Source organism: Telmatherina bonti, assembly GCF_933228915.1.
Source record: "Telmatherina bonti genome assembly, chromosome: 4".
NCBI lineage: Eukaryota > Metazoa > Chordata > Actinopteri > Atheriniformes > Telmatherinidae > Telmatherina > Telmatherina bonti.
Genome location: NC_136622.1, coordinates 30,824,859 through 30,851,454, shown reverse-complemented (window position 1 = coordinate 30,851,454; position 26,596 = coordinate 30,824,859). Strand labels below are relative to the sequence as shown.

At 39.0% G+C, this 26,596-nt stretch overlaps 2 protein-coding genes across 2 annotated transcripts in view; one reads left to right on the top strand and one right to left on the bottom strand.

Annotated features, from left to right (window-relative positions):
* The window catches only part of camta1a (calmodulin binding transcription activator 1a), a gene marked incomplete at both ends in the record, with an annotated part of 295,163 nt that extends 283,623 nt beyond the window's left edge, over nt 1-11,540 (bottom strand). The window contains 4 exon segments of the mRNA XM_079238563.1: nt 7,476-7,577; nt 11,096-11,214; nt 11,216-11,253; nt 11,514-11,540. Of these exon segments, the coding sequence (XP_079094689.1) occupies nt 7,476-7,577; nt 11,096-11,214; nt 11,216-11,253; nt 11,514-11,540 (286 nt within the window).
* A 1,112-nt stretch (nt 11,541-12,652) lies between these two features.
* dnajc11a (DnaJ (Hsp40) homolog, subfamily C, member 11a) lies at nt 12,653-24,874 on the top strand. The gene is made up of 16 exons (XM_079239340.1): nt 12,653-12,739; nt 14,908-15,037; nt 15,199-15,272; nt 17,528-17,629; nt 17,756-17,881; nt 17,992-18,114; nt 18,206-18,279; nt 18,370-18,559; nt 18,668-18,753; nt 20,172-20,288; nt 20,552-20,707; nt 20,800-20,869; nt 21,100-21,157; nt 23,869-24,011; nt 24,160-24,289; nt 24,493-24,874. Exons 1-16 carry the CDS (start codon nt 12,668-12,670, stop codon nt 24,516-24,518), a joined length of 1,677 nt encoding a protein of 558 aa, XP_079095466.1. The 5' UTR covers nt 12,653-12,667; the 3' UTR covers nt 24,519-24,874.
* Nucleotides 24,875-26,596: the final 1,722 nt, after the last annotated feature.

The following is a 26,596-nucleotide window of genomic DNA, read 5'->3' as shown; positions in this document are numbered from 1 at the left end:
TGCGACATAGAAGTAAACTGTCATTCATTTTTGCAGTAAAACAAAGAGGAAAGAGAGGAAGAAAATGACTAAACTTTAAATGAAAAAAATCCTTTTCACTCGTTTGATTATTATAATTTATAATAATTGTACAATATATTTTTTTTAAATGTTAAATCTCTATGGACCAAAATAGTGCAGGCAGCACATTGCAATTCAGTTTTCACATATAATTAGCTGACTTTCAGTATTTAGAATCTGTGCAATGCTTCTGACTGGCCAAGAACAGTCAGCTGACCGTAATCCAACTGAGCATGTGTTTCACTTGCTGAAGACCAGGTTGAGGGCAAAAAGCCTCCAAAACAAGCAAGAACTGAGTGTGGCTGCAGCACAGGCCTGGCAGAGCATCACCAGGGAACATGCTAAGTATCTGCTGATGTCTATGGATCAGACTGTGAGCTCAGACTGTCACAGCAAAGGCTTTGCAATTAAATGTTTAGTAAATATCTAATGATTCAAGTGATGAGTCTGAATTTAAACAAACTTTTTATGTGATTTTGCAGCATCCAAATTAAGCCCAACATTCCCACATCAGCATCACTGGCATAAAGGGCAGTTCTCTCGTCTTGTTTTTATCTGGCTCAGATATGAATGACTGTGTTTCAGGCTAAAAATGCCACGTCTGGAACAGCGCCCTGTGCTTTCACTGTTAAATAAACCATGTGTTTTAGATGTGGCACTTCAGATGTTCAGTGCTGGCCTTTTCTAATCTAGGAGTCCTTGTTTTACTTGAAAGGAAGCTTGTTTTACACCATGGCAGTTTTCAGAAACCTCTCAAAGCAAACAAAAGTGAACTCAACGTAGCTGAGGTCTCCTTATTCCTGCATTGCTTTCTTGTAACTGTTTTGTTCTTTCAGTTTCTATTTAACCACACTAATAATATCTGAGCTGCTGTACATCTTCAATTTCTTCCACTGGGCATTTCCATTTATCTGAAGGAGGAACTTCCAGCAAAGAATTGTCCATTAATGAAAGATGTGTCCTCTGTGAATAGAAATATAGTTCTGCAATTTGTACATCAGCTAAAAACAGCCCCAAGGGAACGATGGATGCCCGTTTTGGAATAAGTTTAAAATAGTCTACTGCTTCCAAATGAAATTGTATGATTTGATTAGTGCATAAACAACCAATTACCCACACCAATTCTGCTTTTTAAAATATTACCTTTTTTTCTTAACCAGAAGCCAATCAAAGCCTGAAAAGAAGGGGGTTTGTTTGCATTTCATTTGGAGCTTCAATATTCTTTTTAGGTTTTAAGCAGCAGGATTAATGAAAGCTTGTAACCAAGCAAAGGACACAAGGAAACTACTATTTGGTTGTAAAACTCTAAAGTGCAAGACAGGCTGATACCAGGGCTTGTTACAGGAGAGGATGTGCTGAGCTGAGCTGGCACACTGAAGCCAATTACATTCCAGGCCTTGATGAGCAAGCTCACATACAAAAAGCTAAACAGAGAGGGAAAAGCTTCTCAAACAAAGGTTTGCAGCTTTTACATTGAGATCGCTGGCTATATATGTGCCATGGCAAACGCACGCTGCTTTATAATTTACATCACCATGGCTATAAAGATATATATTTCTCTGTGCTGATGTTTGGATTATCACTGATCCTGGCTGCTAAGCAAACACTTGGGCTGAATTTAAGGGTATCTGTCATGCTAGCTTGCTCCAGCCCCACCCTAGAGATGAGAGCGAGGGTCATGAGACTGGAAAGGCTGACAAAAACAAATCTTTAATCAATAACTGAGCCCTGAACGCAAAACCTTCTCTCTTCCGTCTCTGTCTCGGAGCGCTCTGGGAGTGACAGTTTTTCTTTTTAATCTGTGCCCACATTGTGGAGAAATTGCAAGCTAATGTTTTGGCTATAGATCATTCAACAAATCGCTGCTGGCGGTGCATATCTAAAGCTACTGTTTGAATGCACCCATTTTCCACAACTAATACAGCTTATGGATGTGAAGAGCAGCGTCACTGTCTCTGTATACCTGAACCGAGTAGGAAGGGAAACACTGATGGCTAAACTGATACTGGGATAAGTTTTTAGCTAGTGTGAAAGTAAAAGAGACCTAAGTCTGTTATCATTACAGGAGATTAAAAAAACATAATGCATTTTTCTTTAAGCTTTTAGTTTAGTTTAGCTTGTTGAGATTAGTTTATAAGTAACACATACACTGGACTCAAACATCTCAAGAAATTCTTTAAAATTTCTACAATATGTTTTCAACAAAGCAATGTAACTAAGCAGCAATTTACTAATGATATATATATAAAAATAAATAAATACATTAAAAAAAGTATCCCATCAGGAATCTACCCTTTACCATAGTGGCATTTCCATTGCATAAGTCACTAAGGCTTGATGTATCACATAGTTGTTAACGGCACAGGAAGACCTTTTTAACTTCTACTATAAAAACAATTTAAAATACAGTCCAATTACATGCAGCTTCTAGAGCACAAACAACAAGGTAGGTATGAAATGTGTTCCATGAAATGCATAGAAAAGATGACAAATCTACAATAGGGGTTTGCAATACGTGTCGTGTGTAAAGAGCAGATCTATAAAAAGCCAGAAGTCAAACCAGTCCAATCACAAATTGGACTTAAAGCTTAGAGGATGGGTAAACAAGCGTAAAACAGTAACAAGGTGCTGGCAGAAGAATAAAAAAGAAAAAAAAAAAAAACTAGACACAAGAGAAAAATATGAAAGCAGAGATGAACTCAGACAACCACGGAGAAGCGGTCAGCTGACGGGATGCTGTGTCGTAAAAGCAATAAATCTGGATGTGTGATGTGAAAGAATGAGGAGGAAATGTAAACCAGGAGGAGGATATAGCCATGGCTTCGACAGGATATTGGCTTAGAAAATCTTCATATTTGAATGTTTTCCTGTGGTTTAACTAATCACCTGAAGTTTCTCTTCACAACCTACAGCGGCAGGCAAAGATTTGGACAGCAATGCTCAAACTTTTTCTTATTACAAACAGATTGTTTGGATTTGTAAAAGGCAAAACAAGGTTATGCATTTCTTATCTATTTCCAGTAAGCTTGCTTTGTTTTTTCTTTCTTGTGTGGTTTTAAAATAACAAACAAATCAAAAGAACTTAAAGCTAATGTTTGGGAATCACACTTATTAAGCAATTGGTCAAATCTTGTGCATCCTATAAGTTCTTTTCTGGGGATTTCTACAGATTATTTCTACATGCTGCATCTGGTCGTCAGACTCTTGGTCATAAACATTAGTTCTGACGATTTCTCAGCTATTATATATCACTTTTTAGGTCAGGGGACTTTAAAGACCAAGGTAAACACTTCAGTTGCACCTCCTGAGCTGCTCCATTATGGAAAGTGTTATAGGATCATTGTGTGTTGTAGAATTTATCCTCTTTTCATCATTAACCTCTTTAAAAACAATGTTTGCTTCTGGAATTTGCTGGTATTTAATTGAATCAATTTTTCCCCTCTGCAAAAGAAATGTTCAGTGGGCTACTGAGAGCAACACAGGCCCAAAGCATGATCGATCCACCTCTTGCTTAAAAGCCGGAGAGGTTTTTTTTTTTTTTTTAATTCATTTTATTTTATTAAACTCTTCACCTTCCACCCCCACAACCCCCAAACATACATATTTTTAGCATCTTCTTTAAACAGAAGTTGTTTTTAAAATGTTTCAGGCTTGTTCAGATGTTATTTTACAAACTTCTGCACCACCGTCTCAAAGTCTGCTTACTCTACCTTGAAGGTTTTGCAGTACATGGCTTTTATTTTCCTTTTACTTTAACCAATTCAGCAAACACCTTTCTTTGAAAGAGTTCTACATCTTACAGAGTTCAACTTGACCTTCATCATTTTCATTTAAATTATAAATTGAGGAATCTGAAAGCGTGCTTCTATGTTCTTCTGGTCTTCTCCTGTATGTTAGCATCACTTGTTTTAATTTTCTAAGTACAGGCGGCATGTTAGAGGAGCCCATCGCTGCTGACTGTTTATACAAGGTATGTGGAGTCAGCATATTTAGAAAGCGCTGAAATTTGCATCGTCTGGCCTTTCCTAACGATGAATGTAAAAATAAACCACAATCCTGGTAAAGATCGGAGGTTTTTGTAGGAGTCACCTGAGATCTAAAATCTCATAGATGCCCATATGTTTGCATCTTTTTTTTTTTTTATATTATTGAAAATAATAATAGTTCATACTTCATAATTAACAATTAGCCACTCAGTTTGTCTACTGGTCATAATATTATTCACAGGAGAAATATACATTGGCAGGAGCTGCCCAAACCTTTACGCGCTCTAAGGTAAAAACACATATTTAACAAATATCAACGATCATCGCATCACGTAATTAACTTCATATTAATTCAGACCAAAACAACTCGACATTTCAGCTTGTCACATCTCTCCTACAAATGATATGTTTAAAACGACTCATATTCCAAAAATACCATTTTCAATTGCACAGACGTTCAACGCTTGTTTTCATGCATAATCTACCAGGGAACTTAGTAGTGCTTGGCCACTAGCAAAGAGAACATTTGATTAGATCAAAGTCTACAGCGTAGTACTTGTGGGAGCTCTTGAGCTGAGCTTTACTACAACACAGGACAATTTAAGCAGTGTCAGATTTCCTTGGCAGTAATGACAATGATGCCTATCGTCCAGGGGCTGGTCTCCCCACTGCCTGATGGCTCTTGATGGGAACATGGAGTGGAGTATGTAGACGTAGACTTAAAAATGGCCAAGTGTTAGTGTGGAACCGGCAACCAATTATCTTTATCATTTGGCCCATAGCCCGCTCGATAACGCTCTTACATAAAGTGAAATTACTCACCGCCTACGAGTGGAATAAAAAGTCTGAGTGAACTTAGCCATCATGCTGCTATGTTACAAAGAAAACCAAAACAAAGAGGACACTTCATGGCCTCTGGTGATAGCATCTAGGATGAGTGTTTGACCTGCGATGCCCCACAGTAGCTGCTGGGAAAATGAAAAGGTGCTACCTTTTTTTTCTTTTTTCGTTTTGTTTTTATTATTTTCATTCCCATGGGAACAAAGAAAAAGTCAACATGCCGGAGAGTAAATCCCAAGAATCCCACTGGACATAATTTATAATTTACCTTATAACACTGTTTCTCAAATGGGGGTACGTGTCCCCTCAGGGGTTACTTCAAGCCATTCCAGGAGGGAATAGGAAATTTTTAAAACATCTTTTTGTGTGTTCTTCAAAACATCCTTAAATAACATAATGTAAATATATTAGATAAATGTTTAATATATTTTAATAAATGTAAGTGTACATTCGTAAACTGAATTTACATTTAGATTTACACTATTTCATTCCTCCTAAAGTCCTACATTCTGACTTGAATTGAAGCCGACCTGTTATGAGCCAAATCATATCCGTCAGTAACTGTCGCCTTGACAACGCAAACAAAAGTTTAATAAAACAAACACAAATGACAAAGTGATGTATTTTATGAGTTTTCTTCACTGAAAATTATTTGCAGTGGTTAGAGCGTACTTGGCTGAAAAAATATTTTACCTGGGGTAGTGTGTTGCAGAAAGGTTGAGAACCGCTGCCCGATCACATGTTCAGAAAGGCAACTTTTATTACAATGTTTACACTACGGGGCAACCACTTTGGCTTTAGCTTGTTTTAATGCGATATTGTAGAGCAGCATAATCAGGAAGACTGTCAAAAAGTCCAACATCTTAAAAAAAAATAAATAAATAAATAAAAAGCTTTGGCCTATTACTGGAAGTTCAACAAACATGCACACATGGTTAACTGCCTGCAACAAACTGAAAATGACTCTTTATGTGTTCTCAGCCCTCACCAAGCTCACCCATCCATAAAAATCCCATCTCAAGGAGAGCAGAGGTGAGGTCTCTCTCTCTCACACACACTCCCTCCTGCTCTTGTTCTTTTCCTACTTTCTCCCTCTTGCTTACAAACGCACACAAAAAAAAAAAAAAAAAAAAGGCCCCGCTTTCTGTATCATAACTGCTCCCACAATTACTCAGACGATTACTCAGATCAATGGTTTGCTAGCCTGTTTGAGCCGCTGTATTCAGAGCGTCCTCCTGGCAGGCAGAAAAACCTCCAGGCTGAACGCATTAAACAGAGTGTGTGACACGGGGACAGGATAGTGTAATACCACGCAATAACATGAGGCAAAATAGCAAGACTGGCAATTGTCAGTCACAGCTGTCACACATGAGGGGGTAACACAAAAAGTCTATCAACAATGTATCTGTTACAGTCCACAACCCTGTTTCATAGATCTGCACCAGTAGTCCCCCTGCTATTAAATCTCTCAGAACACTCTCTGTTAAAAATACCCAAACAATATGGTGCAGCAGAGCTCTTCCAGTGGCAGATATCACTGGTGAAGTAAGCAGTCTAACAAGGGGTTGAGTGTGATTTCAGGCTCTCTATTTAGAAATGACAATACATGAGCACACTTAATTACGCAGTCTCTAGTCTAGATCAACAGAGTCTTCCAGCAGTGAAGAGACTGGTGTATTCATTAACAGTAAAGAGGTTCCTCTCTGCAGAGAAACAATCTGCTTTACAAGGAATAGTTTCTTTGCTGGTTAAAAAAAAAAAAAAGAGAGGCTAAAATTCAGACACATTCGCTCTGGAGGAATGAAGAGAAAATCACCACAAATAAAGTCAAGACTTTGGCCTATATTTCTGACGGATTTGTTTCGGTCGTGACAGAAAATAGTGCTTGTGTGCAGAACTGTGAGCATGCTGAAGCAATTCCAACACAAGCTGGATTTTACAAGGCATAAGAACCTCTGTGATGTTGTTTCGTCTTTGTTCTTTGCCCCTGGTCCACACTTCTCATGGAGCACAAATGTAATAAGAGGGAGGCTGAAGCAAATATTAATCCATTTGAATATCATAAAATGTTAATTTTTTTTCCTCCTTTTTGTTAGAAATGCATGCATATTTCAGTCATAGACTGTTTAACTTAGCAGCATTTCAAAGTCATACTGTAGAGGTGATTCCACCCCCCCCCCCCCCCCCCCCCCACCCCCCTTCCTTCATCGCATGTAGCTTTGAGAAAAACGGAGAAAAGAGGAGAGTACAGGGCCATAATTGATGGCTCAAAGCTCGAGCTTTCTCTCTGAGGGTCTGCTCAGGTCCTGATCCCCTGGCCTCAACCTGAAACAATCACTCTTAGTTAACGACAACATTTCAGCTATTGACAGCGTGATCCTGTAAAGCAGACACTTCAATCAACAGAGCAGCCGCAGGAGGTGTTGTGTTGGAGGAAAGGGAAAAAAAAGGGAGGGGAGCATGGTGTGTGTGAGGGGGGGGGGAAGAGATGAAATCAAGAAGTAAATAAATGAATTGATGAATGAATAATAGATTGGCCAGCTAGTGGCATCTTGGAGCAGCAATGCAGTATTAATAACTGACTCTTACTGTTCGTCTCTGTGTCATCACTGATACTCTTAGGTGGACCATGGCCAGCATAACACACTGCTGATCTGTACATTCGATCCGGATTACGAACTTTCTTCAGTCCTTCAGGAGGCAAAGAGAAAAGTAGAGAAAATCGAGGAAAAGAAGCATTCTCCCAGCTTGTGACAGCTAAGCACACGCCACCATGCAAGCAATAGCATCAGACACTAGACAATATTATGAAATGCACATAAAACAAAATGTAACTGTGATAACAATAAAAGTATTAACAGGAATCTACAGAATAATTTGATCCCCACAAGATAAAATGGTCAGTAACAAGGGTCGGTGCAGCTGTGACCCGGTTTAATACAGGTCAGTAACACTTCTTATTGTTCATGTGGTAAACTGAACGACTCAATACGATCAATCAGTGGAGGCCGTGCAAAGCAGTCCGTAAAGGTCTGTTACGTGCAGGCATTACAGGAGTGATACGTCTCAGCGACCACAGACTGGACCTGGGTAACATCCTCCCATACCTCACTGATCCAATTAAAAGGCTGAGCAACAACGCAGCACCTGCTTCAACAAGAAAGCAAAAAGAGCGCGTCGTCCTACATTATAAGGTTAAAATTCATCCCTCTTCTCCACACAGCAGAGAAATATTTACACCATTGCTGCACAAGCATTTCTCTAAGTTAATGGCTGACTGCGTGTTTACTTGATGTTTTGCTGCCGCTTCACCCTAAACTTTGAGTGAAATGATAACATCAAGGAACTTTTTAAACTGCACCAGCCTGAAAATAAAAGAGAGGAATGACTTCCTGCACTGCAGAGACTTACGGGCTTACATCCGTACATTTTAAAGAGCAACTTATGTTGATTACTTCTGTTGTGCCCGAAGTTTCCAGCTACCATTTTCTACCTTAAATGCTTGCAGTTAAGCACACCTGTGTGGGCTTTGTGTATCATTTAACAATCCTTCCATCACAGATTTGCATTTGTTTGATTTTAAATTGATGCAAATATGATATAAAGTTGTGCTAAACCTACAAAAATAAGGCTGTAAAAACAGCAGAGGAAAAAAATCAGGAAAAAAATTACAGCTTGTCTTTACAAATGTCCTTGTTTCATTTCTCACATATGATTCTTTACTGGAACATTTGTATAAGACTGTTGTAGCAGATTTATAAGACTGCAGGCTGTAGGTTTATCCAAAGCAGTGTCATTGCTAGACATATCAAGCCTGTCCTTTCACTGCCCTCCTGGCCTTGTGCTTAAAGTATTGCATGCACAGAGCTTTTTATGTGTGTGAAGGGGGGAAAAAAGCACCCCTGAGGCATTGGGACAATCAGTTTGGCTTGTGAGATATACCCCAGGATGTAAACATTACACCACAGAGGAAGTCTGGGTCATGGCCCCTGGGTTTAACACAAGATGCAAGCCTCACTTGTTATGGGCCATCATAAGAGCTGCCAAACAAGTGCGAGCCATCAGCACTGCCCACACACCACAAGGACAAAAGGTTGTGGAAACAATGTTAAGCTCTCTCAGCAGTGACATGTACAGGTACATGTCCTGTGAAAACCGAGACAAACCATGTTGTACATTAATGAAGAGCCAGCAGTGAGAAAAAAGCGGATGCAGGGGCTAAGACTCCTGACAGCTCTATGTGAAAGCTTTGAGGACCAGGTTTGCATGAGACGACATGGCATTTACATAAAGGTATGAAGCAATCTTTTCTCCCTCTCTCTCTCGCTCTCTCTCTCTCTCTACACTCCCCCTCCCTCCTCCTACTCCTTTTTTCCACTGACCGGCCTCACAGGAGCACTGAAAATAACTTGACCGGCTCAGCAATGGGACTTTCAAGTCAGGGTTTTCAGTGAGAGCTCAGAGTGTTGGAGAGGCTTAAAGGTTCCCAACTACAGCTGATGTGTTAAGTTCATCTATGAAGAGGAATAGTTAGGACTGTTCACCACAAGGAAGCTGTGACTATCATTAATCCAGACATCCTTTTTTTTCCCCTTCTCTTTATTTTTGGTCATAGCCCCAAACAGAGCCTTCATATAAATGTGCTTCTTCAGCTCAATACCACCCCCTGGTGGGATTCACTTTCCTGGCTGGCACACTGACATCCAAACAACTAAGACCAGTGCTTCATGGTCAGACTATTTTAAACATTACAGTCATTCTACAGGTAAAACAAATTGTAAATACCAATAAAAAAAAAAATCAATAAACATAAACAAAACACAAGCACAATGTGAAATGGGCATAATGTATATATGCCATATCATTATACACAGTGCTGCTCCTTAAAAAAAAAAGTTAGAAATTTGACAAAACATGTCATAACAAAAAATTCATGCTACTAAATAAATTATATATATATATATATATATATATATATATATATATATATATATATATATATATATATATATATATATATATATATGTATATATACTTAAAGATTTTTTTTTTTTAAAAATGACAGGAAATTTAACCAAATCTCTTGCATTGTATGCAAATAGGGGAAACATAAAACGTCCATGGCAATTAAGTGACTATCAAATACCAATAATTGTGAGAAGCTGCCTGGATTCCCTGCTGACAATATAATATTATGGTTTCTTTTGACTTTATTTTCGTGCTGGCGTTGTTTTAATTACTCTCCCAAACATTTTACATGGGCCTGTCTGAATGACAACAGATCCCACATGCTGCAGCTAAATATTCCACAACATGGGGAATTATTGCATTTCATTTTTAGTTAGCGAGCTGAGTGAAATCAGCTGAGGAGAGGGGGGGGGGGGGGGGGGGGGGAGTCATCCTTCCGTCCTATGTGGAAAGTAGTGGAATGGGCAGGATGCTGGAAATCCTGCTCTCCATCCTCCCCGTTTCCTCCAGTGTGATGGCATTTGGAGCGCGATGAGGCATTGCAAGCGGAGCAGGCGTTACAACCATTAGACACCCCCAGTTTCAAAGCAAATATAGGCCAAGTAGTATTAACTGGCATTTGCAAAACATAACAATCTCTCAGTTTTAAAAAGAAAATGCATCACTTTTGGCTCGCAAACACTGTTCGCTGAATGGAAATTGTCGCGCTTCAAGGGGGAACTGAACGACCCTGTCCAAGACGGAGAGGAAAAAACTAGTCTTACACATTTTAAATAAGACATTTCTTCATTATTATTCCACTGTCGTCCAAACAAGCTGCAGACAGCGGCGACAGAGTAATAAGAGAAGAAGTTAGTCGATGCCAATGACATGTTGTCATTAACTTAGCCCTGTTGTTAACAACTTGAATTGCTCTGGAAATGACTGGAAACCGGAGCACGGTTCACGGATAACGCGGCACTTTTTTTTTTTAACCAAGCTGACTATTTTGTCTCCGTGGCGTGCTTTAAATGTGGGCTACGCTGGGAATAGTAGCTGGCTAGAAAGCAAGCTAATATTAGCTGGCTAGTGATGTCTCCACGTTTTAGCTGCTGCCGCTTCGGAGGAAAAACAGCGGAGGAAAATTTCTCCGCTTGTCCTCGCGCTCGCGCCATCTTCACACAGAGTTGCAACTGTTCTTTTAAAAAAAAAATCCCACCGCAGTCATACAAGTAAATTAATCCCATTATATTTCTCTTACCTTCCGGCTTGTTTTCGGCAGCCATTTCCCCTTCACGCGCAACATCCTCCTCCTCCTCACGACCGTGGGTACCACGCGCGTGCACGGCGAGGACAGCACGAGGAGGGACCGGAGGAGCAAGCGGCGAGTCGGTCCGACCGAGGAGAACTTACTATTGGCTGTGAGGCGGTGACTGACAGAAAGGCTCCGGGATGAAAAACAACACATCTCTCCTCACCTTGGCACCAACCAGCCGTGTTTTTTTCTTTTTTCTTTTTTTCCTTCTTTCTTTCATTTAAGTGTGAATTTAAAACAGCTTGGAGATGCTGCAAGTTTGACAAGACGTTTTTATTAAAAGAAAAAAAGAAGACTGTGACTAAACAAAAACTCTTTAATTAAACCTAATTAGATTGTGAATATAAACTAACCCAGTTCTTACTGTGCTGAAGTTGTTAGACGTTGCCATTTCTTAGTGATGCAAACTCAGTTAACATCCTGATGAATTAACCTTTTTGGCCTTTCATTAGGTGTTTTTTTTTCTCATCACATATAACCCTTTCTCCCTAACATGACGGAGATCATTATCTAAAAGGAAAAAGTGACACATCTCCAGGAAAGGTTGTAATGTTTGCATAATACACTAATGAGCCATCTTTTAATATTCATTTTAAAGCTCGTATTTACTGTTGATTTTCCACTGAGTCCTATAGGCACGTGCACTTAATCTGTTCAATACGTGTCTAAACTATTTCAAATAGTAAAACCTTAATAATTCCTAGGATTTCCAGGTGTCACACGTTTGTTCAGCAACTGGGAAGCAGGTGGGATGTCCTATATCACCACAGCTGCTTTAAGTTCAGCAGACTATCACTGTTTGAGCTTATTTTAGTGTTGGCACCGCTTTTAATCGTATCATAACGGAACTCATGTTGCTGACCGTCAGTGTTAAAATGCAGTGACTGAGTTTGAGGTGGTGCTGAAAGAACAGCTCCCCAGCTGCCTGCAGCTCGCGCGCCAGTCAGTTTAGGCTTGTTGGTACTGCAAAGACTAATAATAAAGTAATAAAAGAGCTAATGTATTTAAGTGATTTTCTCACCGTCGCTTTAATTGCTTCTTGTTGGATATTATGCAGTCAATATCCCTGTAGACTGGAGACATGCAAGTGGCTTCCTAATATAATTTTCTTATACTATATTATCTAAATTAATGTTTTAATATAATTCTATGAAAAATATATGATAGCTTTGTGCCATTATTTTCACAGATAAAAATACATGAAATAAATATTTAAAGAATGTGAAAAAAAATCATCTTTATAACAATAAAAGTGAAAGTGTTCTTGCTCTCAATGAGTATTCTGTATTATTTTTCATTTTATTCGTAATGCGTTTTAAAATCTTATAACATTTTCTACAACTTCGTAAATAAAAGCAAAAAAAAACTCTGAAACTTATTAGAAAATCTTGTTTTCTTGCCCACTAGGAAACGACTGAGGAGTTGTTGCTCCCTCCTAACACAAGCGGGCGCCAGAGTAGGGAGGGAAGCCTTTGGGTGACGTAAAATAGCACGAAGAAGATATGTCCGGGCGTAAACATGGCGTCTGCCTTGGACGAGGATGAGATCTGCAATGATGATTACTATTCCCTCCTAAATGTCCGAAGAGAGGTATAATATACGGTTGTAATATAAATACATATATGTGCGGACGTATATACCAGCGATTCAGTTAAATACCTTCGGTTGATATTCAATGGTTGCTCGTAAAACGAGGTTTACCTCATGCTAAGTGGCTAGCTTGTGACCCTCGACATTGGTTTAGATGAAGTGACTCTTAAGTTGGAGACTTTACAAGATGCAACACGAGTTCTGGGGTTACAGTTTTGTCAGCATACGTTGTCTTTTGTGGAAGAAAACTATGGTTGTGTTTGTGAAAACTAATGCAAGAAAACTGAGCAGGTATTTTCAGAGTCAGACTGATTAAATGAAATGTGCTAAGTTGCTAATGCTACGATGGTTCAAGACTTCATCCCGCAACAAATCTAGTTAATGGTTTAGTTTCGTTTCTGTCTGGTAGTTTAGGACGTTTAGTTATTTTAGTTTATTTAGGAAGCTACAGCTATTCTTCCTGGGGTCCGGCACAATTTAACATCAAAAACAAAAACTTATAAAAAGTTACACAGCACATCAGCACTTCAGTTCAATCCTGGAATACAAACTATTTACATTTTCAAATCCATCTTTTTACACATCCATTTTTACACACTAAATGCATGCATGTCATGTCCATGTTATATTCAGTACTTTACAATAATACATGGGTCATATAAACAGTTTACTGGAATGCACACTTTTCATTCACATAAATTTGCTTACTCATAATTGGATATTAACCTATATACAGTTGTGCTCTTTTTTATTCATACCCTTTGATTAAAGATGGGGGAAAAACAGCTGCCTGTAAAATAAGCTGAAATTGACTAAAGTAATAATAAATTTAAAAATTCTGAAAATTATCACATTATTTTCTAATTCTGGTTCAATAGAATTTTTTTTTTTTTTTTTTTTTTTTTTTTAAAGCAAACAAATAAGATAATTCATTACATGTTACATCACTCATAAACTAATATTTTGTTGAACAATCCTTTAATGTTTCTGCTACAGTCAGGTGATTTCTGTTCCTCTCAGTCAGACTTCTGCACCTGTTGACAGGTATTTTTCCCACTGTTCAACAGAAAAGTGCTCTAATTTGTCCAGGACCAATTTGTTTGTTTTATTTTTTTCTTTATTTCTTCAACTCAATTAAATGAAAAAACAGTGTCTTATATTACTAAACTATATTTTTGAAAATTTTAATTATTGTTCCTTTTTTAAGTCTCCAGCTATTTGTGTGACCCTTGTAAATTCAGCCTTTTCTTTAATGAAAGGGTTTGAATACATATGAGCACAACTGTATTTGATTATCTATAATACAAATCTTCTAGTACGCCTCTATCCACATTATCAATTTGTTTACTCTACTACACATACATTTGTATTTATTGTACTTTTATCACCAAACCCTTATAATTATGATTTATATAGATACTTGTACTTTTGAGAAATAGTCTTTTAATAATATTTTAAAGTTTTTTAGGTCAGTAGTTAATGTAATGTTCTTTGGTAGTGAATTCTATATTTTCATGCTTCTATACATAACAGTTCTTTTTATGGCATCTGATTTTGCACGTGATGGTTAATTGTTTAGTTGTTTGTTTTTACAGCGGATAACATTGTTTTTTTGCAAGTTGTGACATATGGTTATGTAGTGCTATAGTTGGCTTCTTTATACATTAAGTACACTGTAGCACGGACTATAAATCAAGCATACTATGGTATCATATGTTGAATGTCTCCTTAATGTGATCTTTTTATCATGTGGAAAAATTATCATATATTGGCGGTTAACATGATGGACGTCATTAGCACTTTGAGTCACATATTTTATGTTGGAAAAGCGCTTCATAAATAAAGTTTGATTGATTTATTAATAATGTTAATGGGGAAAAATCTTATGGATACTATATGTTGTAAATACAGACCGAGCCTTGATCTGTTGATCTGATAGATCTCAGATTATTTAACATAGACTAAATAATGTGAAAGTGAAACTGTACGACACCGATGAAGTGCATCTTGCGCTAAAGTCCAGCCTTTAATATTGTAATGATGTAACTTTAGGTAACATTTGCATTCGCACTAAATTAAACTCCCGCATTGATATCCTTTGTGTTTTTTCTGTTGCTGACAAAGTTATCTCAGATTTTTATCTTCTTAAATTCAATTGTTTGTCTCAGGCCACCCAAGAAGAACTGAAGGCATCATATAGGCGACTGTGCATGCTGTATCACCCAGACAAACACAGAGATCCTGAATTAAAGCGACAAGCTGAACAGCTTTTTAATCTTGTACATGAAGCTTATGAAGGTGAGACAGCCTTTAATCACATTATGATTTTTTTTTTTTTTACTCTGGTTTCAACTGCACAGAAAAATTTCTTGGAATATAATGATGTTTTTACAGTATCAATGAAATAAAGCAAGGAAAACTGTTGGTTGATGTTATTAATGGTTTTCATCTCTTACCAGTGCTTAGTGACCCACAGTCACGGGCTATCTATGATATCTATGGCAAACGAGGACTTGATGTTGATGGGTGGGAGGTAAGTCTGTTAATGAATGTGATAATAATTACCCAGATGACTGCAATAATTCTTTAAGAAACCAGTTTTACCTTCTTTAGAGAGGATCTTCCGTTTAACACAATTTCACTTTGACAGTTTTCAGAGTATTTTACCTCCCGTATATTTTAAAGATAAAAAAAATGTAATTTGTTGTAAATATTTTGTGTGTACTGTATGCTAAAATGTTATCTGACAAAACATATTTAGCTAAATCAAAACAATTCCTGTCCAGTAATCCATATTTTAACTCATGAAACACAAACTTACTTTTAATCAGATTGGTCAAGATTGTACATATACTTGAAGCCGTTCTGTAGAATTAAGGTGTTATTAATGCACCCTCTGAAACATCTTTGTGCAAGGAGGGTCCCAGCTTTAGCTTTAACATGTTTACAGTACTCTGCAGAAGCCTTCATCCAACTATGATTTCTTTATATCTTGCGTCCAAGCAGCCACACTTCGTTGCAGTCCTCCAGTGGTCTTTAGCTATAGTTTTTCAGGCTGTCTGAATGTCTTCATAACTTTTCTTTGCATCTTGGCGGGTTTTTTTTTCACTTTGAGTTAGGTTATTGTACCTGATTATTTTCAGAGTAACATGCTTCTTTGTTTTTAGGTCATTTAATGCCTATCTGTGAATTATTTTACCACAGAAATAGCACCTAATTCTAGGGATCATCCATCCATCTTCTGCCGCTTATCCGGGGTCGGGTCATGGGGGCAGCAGCCTAAGCAGGGAAGCCCAGACTTCCCTCTCCCCAGCCACATTTGCCAACTCTGCGGGGGGGATCCCGAGGCGTTCCCAGGCCAGCCAAGAGATATAATCCCTCCAGCGTGTCCTGGGTCTTCCCCGGGGTCTCCTCCCAGAGGGACGTGCCTGGAACACCTCACCAGGGAGGCGTCCAGGAGGCATCCTGACCAGATGCCCGAGCCACCTCAACTGGTTCCTCTCGATGCGGAGGAGCAGCGGCTCTACTCTGAGCCCCTCCCGGATGACCGAGCTCCTCACCCTATCTCTAAGGGTGAGCCCGGCCATCCTGCGGAGGAAACCCATTTCAGCCGCCTGTATACGAGATCTCGTTCTTTCGGTCACGACCCACAGCTCATGACCATAGGTGAGGGTAGGAACGTAGATCGACTGGGCCTTCTGGCTCAGCTCCTTCTTCACCACGACAGACCGGCGCAGAGCCCGCATTACTGCAGACGCCGCACCGATCCGTCTGTCGATCTCGCGCTCCATCCTTCCCTCACTCACCATGGTCCTCAGCCGGAATAGGGTGGATTGCCCTCTCCGGGTCGGGAGTGAGGTCCTGCCTCAAGTGGAGGAGTTTAAATATCTCGGGGTCTTGTTCACGAGTAATTCTAGGGACATCAAACGCAACAAATAACCAGATTAAAAATGTATGTGTTGGCATTTTGTTACCAGTAGCCTGGCCTTATGTAACTTTTAGCATTAACAGGGTAATTCCTAAAGAGATATAAGATGAAAACCTGGCATATTTTGGCATGATGAGCAGTCTGTCATTAGAAGTTGTGTGTAAATTGGAAACATGGACAGAAAATGTCACAGTCCTACAAGACAATCTACAGCACATGATTGGGATTTCAAATTTATATTCTAAAGAGAAAAAAAAAGGACGGGGAGGAGGGGGGTCTATCTAAGATCTGACAGTACCTGAAAGATTCATTCATCAAAGATTAATTTATCTCACTATTCGTCAAAGCCTGATCAGAAGTAACTGTTTATGGAATTGTAAACTCATTTTCAAGAAAAGATGGGATTAATTCTCCCTAAAATTTGGACTGTAATCTTATTGAGGCAGTGTGATATGGTCCTGGCATACAACTGATCAGAAGGCAGCAAACATTCAAAGAAAATCTTTAAAAAGTCCTACAAGGAGCCTGGAGACTGCGTGAAGAAATTACAGAACAGCTTGTCAATGAGGGTTCAGGCTGCATTGAAGAATAAAAGTGGTCATGACAAATATTGACTTTTAGGTATGTTAGAATAGTCCAAACTGTTTCAGCCTTCATATACTGCATTTCTTTCTTTTTTTTTTTTTTTTTTTTGCATGTTTCAATAAATCACTGCACCTTTTTCTTGGCAACATTTAAGAAACTGAGGGTGGCTCTGAAGTTTTGCAAAGAACTGGAACTGTATTAAGTTGACATAAGCATGAATATCCAATGTCACGTATATGCCCACTTTGTACTCCAAACTTATCTTCCACCTCCAGGTGGTGGAGAGGAAAAGAAGTCCTGCAGAAATTCGAGAGGAGTATGAGCGCCTTCAAAGGGAGCGAGAGGAGAGAAGACTTCAGCAAAGGACCAACCCAAAGGTATGTTGAGGGCAACATAACAAGCCTCACACTGAAGTGAGTGGGATGTAGGTGTCTTGTAAGTGTCTTGTGTGTTTCTTGTTCCATTATTAATGAACATGGTGTTGACGGTTGATTACTTTGCAGGGAACGATTAGTGTGGGCATCGATGCCACGGACCTCTTTGATCGATATGAAGAGGACTTTGAGGATATGGCTGGAGGAGTCCCACATGTGGAAATCAATAAGATGCACATATCACAATCCATAGAGGTGGGCGTTTGCTTCGATAGTTATTCTTTAGAAGTCATTTTTGAACTTGTGTTCTTTACCCGTGATGCCTGTTTTATGTACCTCACGTAGTTCTTTGTGTTCTAATGAAGGCTCCCCTTACTACAAAAGACACAGCCATTCTGTCTGGCTCTCTGTCAACCCACAATGGGAATGGAGGTGGCACCATTAACTTGGCCTTGAGAAGAGTCACCTCAGCAAAAGGCTGGGGTGAGGTACGCTGCACTCTCACTTATTTCATCCTTATACTATAAGTTCACCATTTTCTACTGTCACCAAACTATTTGTGTTGCTGTGTGTATACAGGTGGAATTGGGAGCTGGAGACACTCACGGACCTCTCTTTGGTATGAAGATATTTCGCAACTTGACACCTCGATGGTAGGAGAAACGCATAAGAGACATAAATCAATGCTGTGTATTTCAACAACACAAAGTATTTAAAGATTTTCCTGTTTTTTTGTGCCTCAGCTTTGTGACGGCTCAGTGTGGCCTCCAGTTTTCATCACAAGGCGTGCGTCCCGGGGTGACCACAGTGCTAGCCCGTCACCTGGACAAGAACACTATGGGTTATCTGCAATGGCGTTGGGGAATTCATTCTTCCATGAACACCAGCATAGTGAGGGACACTAAGAGCAGTCACCTCACCCTGGCAGTGCAGGTTAGCAGCCAACAGTTTTACTTCACTCAATTCAGTGCCTGTAAATTAACAACGGCTTGTCACGGTTGTGCCAAAATGGTCATTTTCTTTTTTTTATTGTTTCTGCAGCTTGGCATCCCTCACACTTTTATGATGATGAGCTACCAGTACAAGTTCCAGGATGAAGACCAGACCAAGCTTAAGGGCTCAGTAAAGTATGTTGTCAAAGTGAAATATGTTGTTGTAATATATTCCGAAATTCAAACTAATGGATCTGAATTCAGAGTGGCCCGATCAGTCAACTTGTGGGTTACTCATGGGCCACAAAGCCAGCACATTATTTACACTGGTCTTAGTCTGAATGTGCTATAGCAGTTGTGGCACAAAGGGCATAAAGCTGGGGTGCTGCATCAGTTCAAATGTTAAAATATATGGCTATTGTCTCCTTTCACAAAGCTAAAAACAACAATGTTGAGTATAATATTTTGATTACATTCATTCCAATTACTGTTGACCGGAACAAACCTTCAGACCTACCACCACAAAAATTAATGGCTCATATTGTCTGCAAGCCTGTAGGTGATCACAAGTTCCAATAAGGATAAGTTTATGAGGAAAAATGTTTGATGGTTTTGGGGTTTTTTTGCTGGAGGAAAGTGTCATCCATCACAGCAGGACTGGATGTAAGCTACATTAAGACTCGTGTGTCAGTTGGGGCTGGGTGATATGAGCAAAATCTCACATCCCGATATAGCTCATTTTATATCCCCATAACAATATAAAATTGTTGGTGAAATTTTGTGGGAGTCATCAGTTATGTGTCAGATGTGCTTGGCAACGGCAGCAGTGACCTCCTTCCATCTGGGGGAACTATGGCTGGATGACGTTTCAGGGGTAAATGCTTGTTGCAGCGTTTGCATCTGGAGTTTATTAGGAGCTTTCGCCACCACTTGATGCAGCTTTTGCTCGTTGACTCTATTCTATATTCTGTATTCTTTATCCTGATCCTTGCGCAGGTGATAAAATGAGTTAGTTGTGTCGGAGTCCGTTGTTGAGACTGTGAGCTAGTCTGTTGTCGGTTCCACGTCGGTCTTTTTTATCCAAACCGCATCCATGCGACAGAAATTTTTCCTCTATTAGGAACAACCTCATCAGTTTGGGTTGTCTGGTCATCTTTTAGTGAATTACCCTGCTCTGAAACACGTCTGCTACTGACTTCCTCCATGTATGTTTATATATTGCAGCGTGCATCCCGTAAAGCATAAAATATTTGACGTAAAATACTACAGTAAAGCACCTTATCGTGGCGTAAACGATAGAGCCTCATATGAAACAATAGACATTTTCTATCATCCAAATGATGTATATCGTCATATCGCCCAGCCCTAATTAGTTGTAGGGAATTAAGGCATAATGTGCACTCTGTCACTTGCTAATCATGGCAAGCAGCTGTTTGCCATAACATAAATTTACAAAATTGTAAACATTTAAAGCTCTTTCCGGTAGAACATTTGTTTAATGTCAGACTTTACAATAACTCATGCTTTGCTTTGTTTCACACCAGACTGACTGCTCAAATTTAAGTCAACTAGTCATAGAGAGGTAGTGAGGTAACATTGTTGTTATGTGACAGATCAGGTTTCTTTGGGACTGTGGTAGAGTACGGTGCTGAGAGGAAGATCAGTCGACACAGTGTGCTGGGGGCTACTGTCAGCGTGGGAGTGCCCCAAGGTGTCTCCTTAAAGATCAAGTAAGTGCAACTTCATGCTCTAGTTTCCTGTTCTGTGTTTTTTAGATGTTTTTTTTTCAATGTGTGCCTGCATTAGGACATTATACACACTTGGAGATACCAAGTGGCTCTGACCTTTCATTTTTTAAAAAGTGCATTTTACAGTTAAGGAAATGCAGAACAACTTGCTGTCCTTTCTAGTCCAGAGAGCAGCAGATGATTTCACTTTTCTGTGTTTCTTACTTGAAATAGTTGCTGAAATGAAGTCTATTCTCTGACTGCAGATTAAACAGAGCCAGTCAGACATATTTCTTTCCTATTCACCTGACTGACCAGCTCTTGCCTAGCGCCGTGTTTTACGCCACAGTCGGACCACTGGTTTTCTACCTCGTCATCCAGCGGCTTATTATTCGGCCCTACGTGCAAGCCCAGAAGGAACAGTAAGACTCACATAGAAGTAGCATCACATGCGTCATCATGGTCAGATTTAATGAGTCTGTTTTATTTCTCCATTTGTCTTTTAATTCAACAGAGAGTTGGAGAAGCAGAGGGAGAGCTCGGCCTCTAACATAGCCAGGAAGAAACAGGAGGCGGAAGCTGCTGTGAGTATTTGTGAGACTTTGCACGCAACTGTGATATCAGGATTAAACCAGTGATGAGAAGATGTTTGTGTCTGAAATCCCACCTTCAGCTTCAGGAGCTGAGATAAGATGCAAAGTATTAGTGATATTCAAATGATCAATATCACATAATATTTACATAAAGATATATGATGTTAAATCTTATTGTCTGTGTCTGTCTCTCTTCCTGTGTGTCTTTCTCATCTGTAAAGGTTTTGCTCATGCAGGAGTCTGTGCGCAGGATTATTGAAGCTGAGGAGTCTAGAATGGGTAAGATCAGTGATATTATTAAGGAATAAGCTTATCTTGGAACTGTTGTTATGCTGGTTTTATTACCACTGTTTAATTCATTCAGAACTGTTCTTCCCATTTCTTTTGGAGAGGGATGCATGGTTCTAAATTTGTCATTTTAGACTTCTTTTTACATGGCTAATCAATGCATTTAAAAACCTGAATAATCTGTCAAAGTGATGCTGTCATTCAGACACACCTTCATCAGTAAATAGGGTTAGCATTATGTTTGGAACTCTTGTGAGTATAATGTGTCCTCATATTACAAATGTTGAAAAAGAAATTACTGAACTTTGGTAGATTTTCTTAGTGAGGAGTTCCCTGATTACAGCTTACACAGCATCCATTTTGCATCCCACCTTTTCTCTGAGCGCTCTCTGGTCAGTGAAGGTCAGTCCAACGATGACTCTTGCCTTCTCTGTCCCTTTCTTTGACTTTTCTTCTCATTCCCCTTGCATCTAATAAATCAGCCATGATGCATGTTCAAAATGGCACCTGTGTTGATATCTGTCTACTAGCATGTGGCCTGGTGCATAAAGTTGAATTCAGCAGTAAAGTGATGCAGAATTGTGGAGGAAAAAGTATTTATGGGCAGTATCTCAATCTCAGGATGCTGCTGAACAACGGTGCCAGGAATGTACATAATAAATGTCGCAACCCCATCAAAACAAGTTAGAAACATATTTTTAGGGTCAGAAAGTTGCGTAGTGCTATTTTGAAGCATTTTTAAGGCCTATAATGACCTCTTCAGCAAGGCTCTTCACATCACCAGCATTAGCAGAAAAAAAAAATCTCCAAAACTGTGCAAAGCACTTGGAACGCCCCCTTACCACGTATAAACTACAGCTATGCAGAAGGGGTGCTGTTATGTTATTTAGAAAAGGAAACAGGGAGACCACATTAATTATAAATAAAATATTCAGCTTTTATCAGTTGTAATTTCTAGGGGTGGGAAAATCTAATAGAAAAATTGAAAATCAGGATTTTTTGCTTCACAATTTTAAAATCTTTTTTTTTTTTGTTAAATTTTTTTTTTAAAAATAAATAAAAATGATCCATTATAAATTTGTTGTCATTTTTATTGTTTTTATTGATCTTTTTACTATTCTTCTTGAGCATGATAGCAGCAGAATTATGATCTGGCTACCGTGTCCTCATTGAAATCAGGAAAAAAGATGAGCAAAAAAAAGTTGTACACATTTTTCTTTTAATCTACAAAAATCTGCAATATTGAAGAATTGTGAGAATCACATTTTAAATCGAATCGACACCCAAAAAATTGGAATCAAATTGAACGCATATCGTCACAGTCCTGGTAATTTCCCTTTAGGGATCAATGAAAAATTTTGCAGAACAGTTTTGTCAGTACGTTGTGGCGCTTTTGTGGAAACCGTTGGTTGTTTTGGGGAGATGAAGATTAAAGATAAGGCTGAAACTTGTTAATTCATTTGTTTGTTTCCTCTCGTCATTGCCTACTCATGAATTCAGTATGTTGCACTTAATTTCACTTCAGTATATTGCTTCCACCTCTGCTGTCCAGAGCTGCACCTTGACCCAAAACACAAGTAACAGGAGTGTGACTTGTTTCACATTTTTAAGTAGGCTTTGCTGTAGGTGCTGCATGTTAAAGTTGTAAAAACTAAAGTTTGGAAATTGCTTTTAATTATCAACTTCATGAGGACATGAAGTCAGTCAACCTTAACACGGCTGCATGCAGTTTCGACCCCAGCTGTCTTTGAGTCTTTATGTAAATATCGCTGGATCCAACTTTACAAGATTGCTGTTGTAACTTTTCATGGAAAAGCTTTGTGGGGTTCATTCAGACTGGAAGTCGAGCGCAGCTGAACACTTAAGTGCCCATTTTGACTTTATTAAAGAGAATACTGGAACCCTTTTAGTGAAAATATCTTTGCAGCTCCCTGCTTATTATTTTCAAGCCCGGTCAGACCTTGTGTAAAAGTTCTTGAGCAGTTCAGCAACGTTTAAGGGGAATTGTACACCAGACAGTGAGGATGGTGCTTCCTATGTTATATTAGAAGACATATTTTGTGGACATCAGTAGAGTGATTTGTGGGGAAATATAACTTTTTTTAAAGGGGTTAAAACAGATAAGAGAAATACTGACCCTCCTGCCGCCTTTCAGCTGGTTGGAATGAGTCCTTTTTAGTTTGCCTTTGATAGGCAGGCGAACAAAAACTTCTCAGCTGACATGTAATTTAAAAGGGAATAAAATGGTTTCTGATACCGGTCAGTGTAGAACTTGCTTTGATTTAAGTGCCATCAGAACTCCTTGAGATTTGAGTTAATAACTATGCATTTATAATGACAGACAGAGATTTTCAGTGGGCAGGCAGCACATGTAAATTCATTTCTGCCTTTGTAGGCCAGGGGCCTTTTTTTTTTTTTTTCTTCTTTATCTGACAAGCCTGTTCTTTCCTCACAAAGTTGCTGTAATCATGGCAGTAATAATATAATGCTTTGTGTTGAACATTTGCTAAATATCTTTTCTAAACAAGTTTTATTTTTTAAACCTGTAATATAGATCTAGTGTTTCCTATAAGTGCTGTCCAAGGCTGAGATGATATAAACTGATATTTGTTTGGGACTTTTATAAGAATCTGTTCAAATCTCTCAACACTCTGAAGTCATTTGATTTCAGGGTCTTATATCAATGCTATTTCCTGTTTCAGGGCTCCTCATCCTCAACGCCTGGTATGGCAAGTTTGTTACAGACAACAGCAAAAAGCACGAGAGGGCAAAGGTCATTGATGTGACTGTGCCCTTGCAGTGTCTGGTGAAAGACTCCAAACTCATCCTCACTGAGGCCACAAAGGTAAAAAAAAAAACAAAACCAGTGAAAGAGTACCAAACCTACACAATTTCAAGCTTTATTATTACAGTATATTCACTGGTGTCTTCTGTCCACTGTGTGATGATTCACTGTACAGCTGCTGATGCACTGCTTTAATTTGTTTTTTCAGTCAGGACTCCCTGGCTTCTACGACCCCTGCGTGGGGGAGGAGAAGAGCCTGAAGGTGCTGTATCAGTTCCGTGGAGTCATGCATCAAGTCCTGTCAGGAGACACGGAACCACTCAGGATACCAAAGCAATGTAAGTGGCCTGGACAGCACAACAGCAGCACATGGAAACTGAGTCACAGCGTTACTCCAGTTAGCTTTTGCTCATAATTAATGTAGCATGTCATCAGATACTTTATCTCCACTTTTAAACTGTCTTCTCAGATTATCTGATGTAGTTAACCTGCCATCTCTGTAGACCTGCTCTGACTTCTTTGTTCTTGTTTTGTCATACAGCTCACAGGATTGACACAGACACATAGGGGCTCCTCTGCTGACCAAGAAGACTCATCTCTGGACTATTGGGCCGAGAGAGGAGAAACCTCTGTTTTAGATACGACATGGATTTATGTCTTTGTAACTCAGAAATCAGACAGTTACCTGTTTGTCTTTATATTCATTTAAATATGCAGATTGGAGTAAAACCATCACAGACTGGATTTAATAAAAAACCAGTGTCCACAGAGAGGGTTGTGGCCTGCTAATGTGATGCCAAAATCAATGGTTACCACCTTAAATCAGGTCCTTAACCTCCTTGGTATCCATTTATTTTTGGTAATGTAATTTATACACAGAGGTTTATGTACTGTATTGTACAAAAACTGCAGTGCCTATTTGAGCGAAGACATGAAAGCATCTCTTGTTTTTTTTGCCGTATTATTAAAATCTTTCTCTCAAGTTGCCTAACCTGGTGTCTTTTGTAATGTTTGTCATTTTGAATATTTTAGATAGTCTGAGTTGAATAAAACTGGTTACATTATTTATTCTAATTGGTTTTTAGATAAACAGTGCCAGACAAAGGTTTAGACATATCTACCAAATTATTTCATAAAAGTGGTTCTGACTGGTGTTATGTTCTCTTGGGGCCGGTGTACTATCAGTTTGGGATGCCCATCAGAATAACATACCTTTGCTAATACGCATGCGTACTGTCAAACGTGGCTAAGCTCATGAAACATGACAGTTTACAAACAATGTCTTGTGTGATGTATTTTTGGGGTTCGGGAAACGGCTTAGGTTACGCTTAATTGGTATATTGTCTTGACAAAGAAGCCTAAACCGATAACTGAACTGTGGTACGCTATTCCGACGTCGCGAGCCTGGATAATGCACGGGTACGTCAGGAAGGGCATCCGTCGTAAAAGGTAACAAGGAAAACGTGCAAATGCGGCTTCCGTACTGGGTTGGTGGGTGGGAGCAGCCAGCAGGGGGTTTCTCGGTTCCTGGGGCGATCTCTTGAGAAAGGGACAAAGTCGATAGGTAAAGAGGTTTTAACTGGTATTAAATATAAGTAGTTTGATAGTCTGATAAGATAAGTCGGTAATTTTTTTTTATATCTGCCTAATGCTTCCAAAACAAGGGGTTGGTTTAAAAACACCATAAACTTGTTTCCTGTAACCATGTTAGAATTGGAGTGGATATTTTGCCATATCTGCGCAGAATAAGTCTATTTAGAATTTATCTACTTTACATGCTAGAAATTTTTCGCAAAATTAGGACGAGCTAGATGTTTTTCCTGTTAAAACTTTCCACGCGCTAGTCTGAGCCTCAAGGGTTATGGTACACTGTGAAAGTGACGTTGAGTATTTCCTCTCTCTGTAATTATTTTGCTTTAACTTTTCATTCATAGACCCGGGCTTAAGAGACTTAACAGCGTCTTTTCCAGCACTTTCATTTCTCAGCTGCATTCCTGAAATGAAGAGGAAAGCTGTGGATCACATCAACAATGCCCCGCAGAAGAAGATTTCAACGATCCCTGCTCCAGCAGTTTCAGTTTCGCTTTCCAATCAGGATGTAAGTGACTCGGGGAAAATGTTATCCCTGATCTTTATCTACAGAAATACTACATTAACCTTTAGGAACGTTTTGCTTCCTTTGTGGAAATCATGATTCGTGGCTCTTCCTGATACATATGACATGACAACCATGTGTGCTGAAATGAAGTTAAACAAAACTCTTGTAAAACCTCCAAGTAGTTCAGCTCTAGATTGCTTTTAATTGAATTTTAAAAAAATTTAAACTTAAATGTTACATTTCATACACAGAAAGTTAGTGATTTTGACCATTATTGTGATTTTTGACCATGTATTGTTATCCTGCGTGCTTCTTTTTCCTTTTTTTTTTCTTCTGCTTCTGTCTTTTGCTTTAAAGTAGAACCATTCGTTTTCCTCTGCAGACGCCATGTTGTATGGAAAAAGTTGGTTATTAAAAGAAAATAACTTCCTCCTTTCCTAATCCTTTTTTCTTCTGACAGTTTCAGCCAGCAGAAAAGGAAGAGCACAGGAAAAAAGATGTTCTCATTGCACCTTTTTTGCTTTTGTCCTCATTTTGTTTTTCCTCT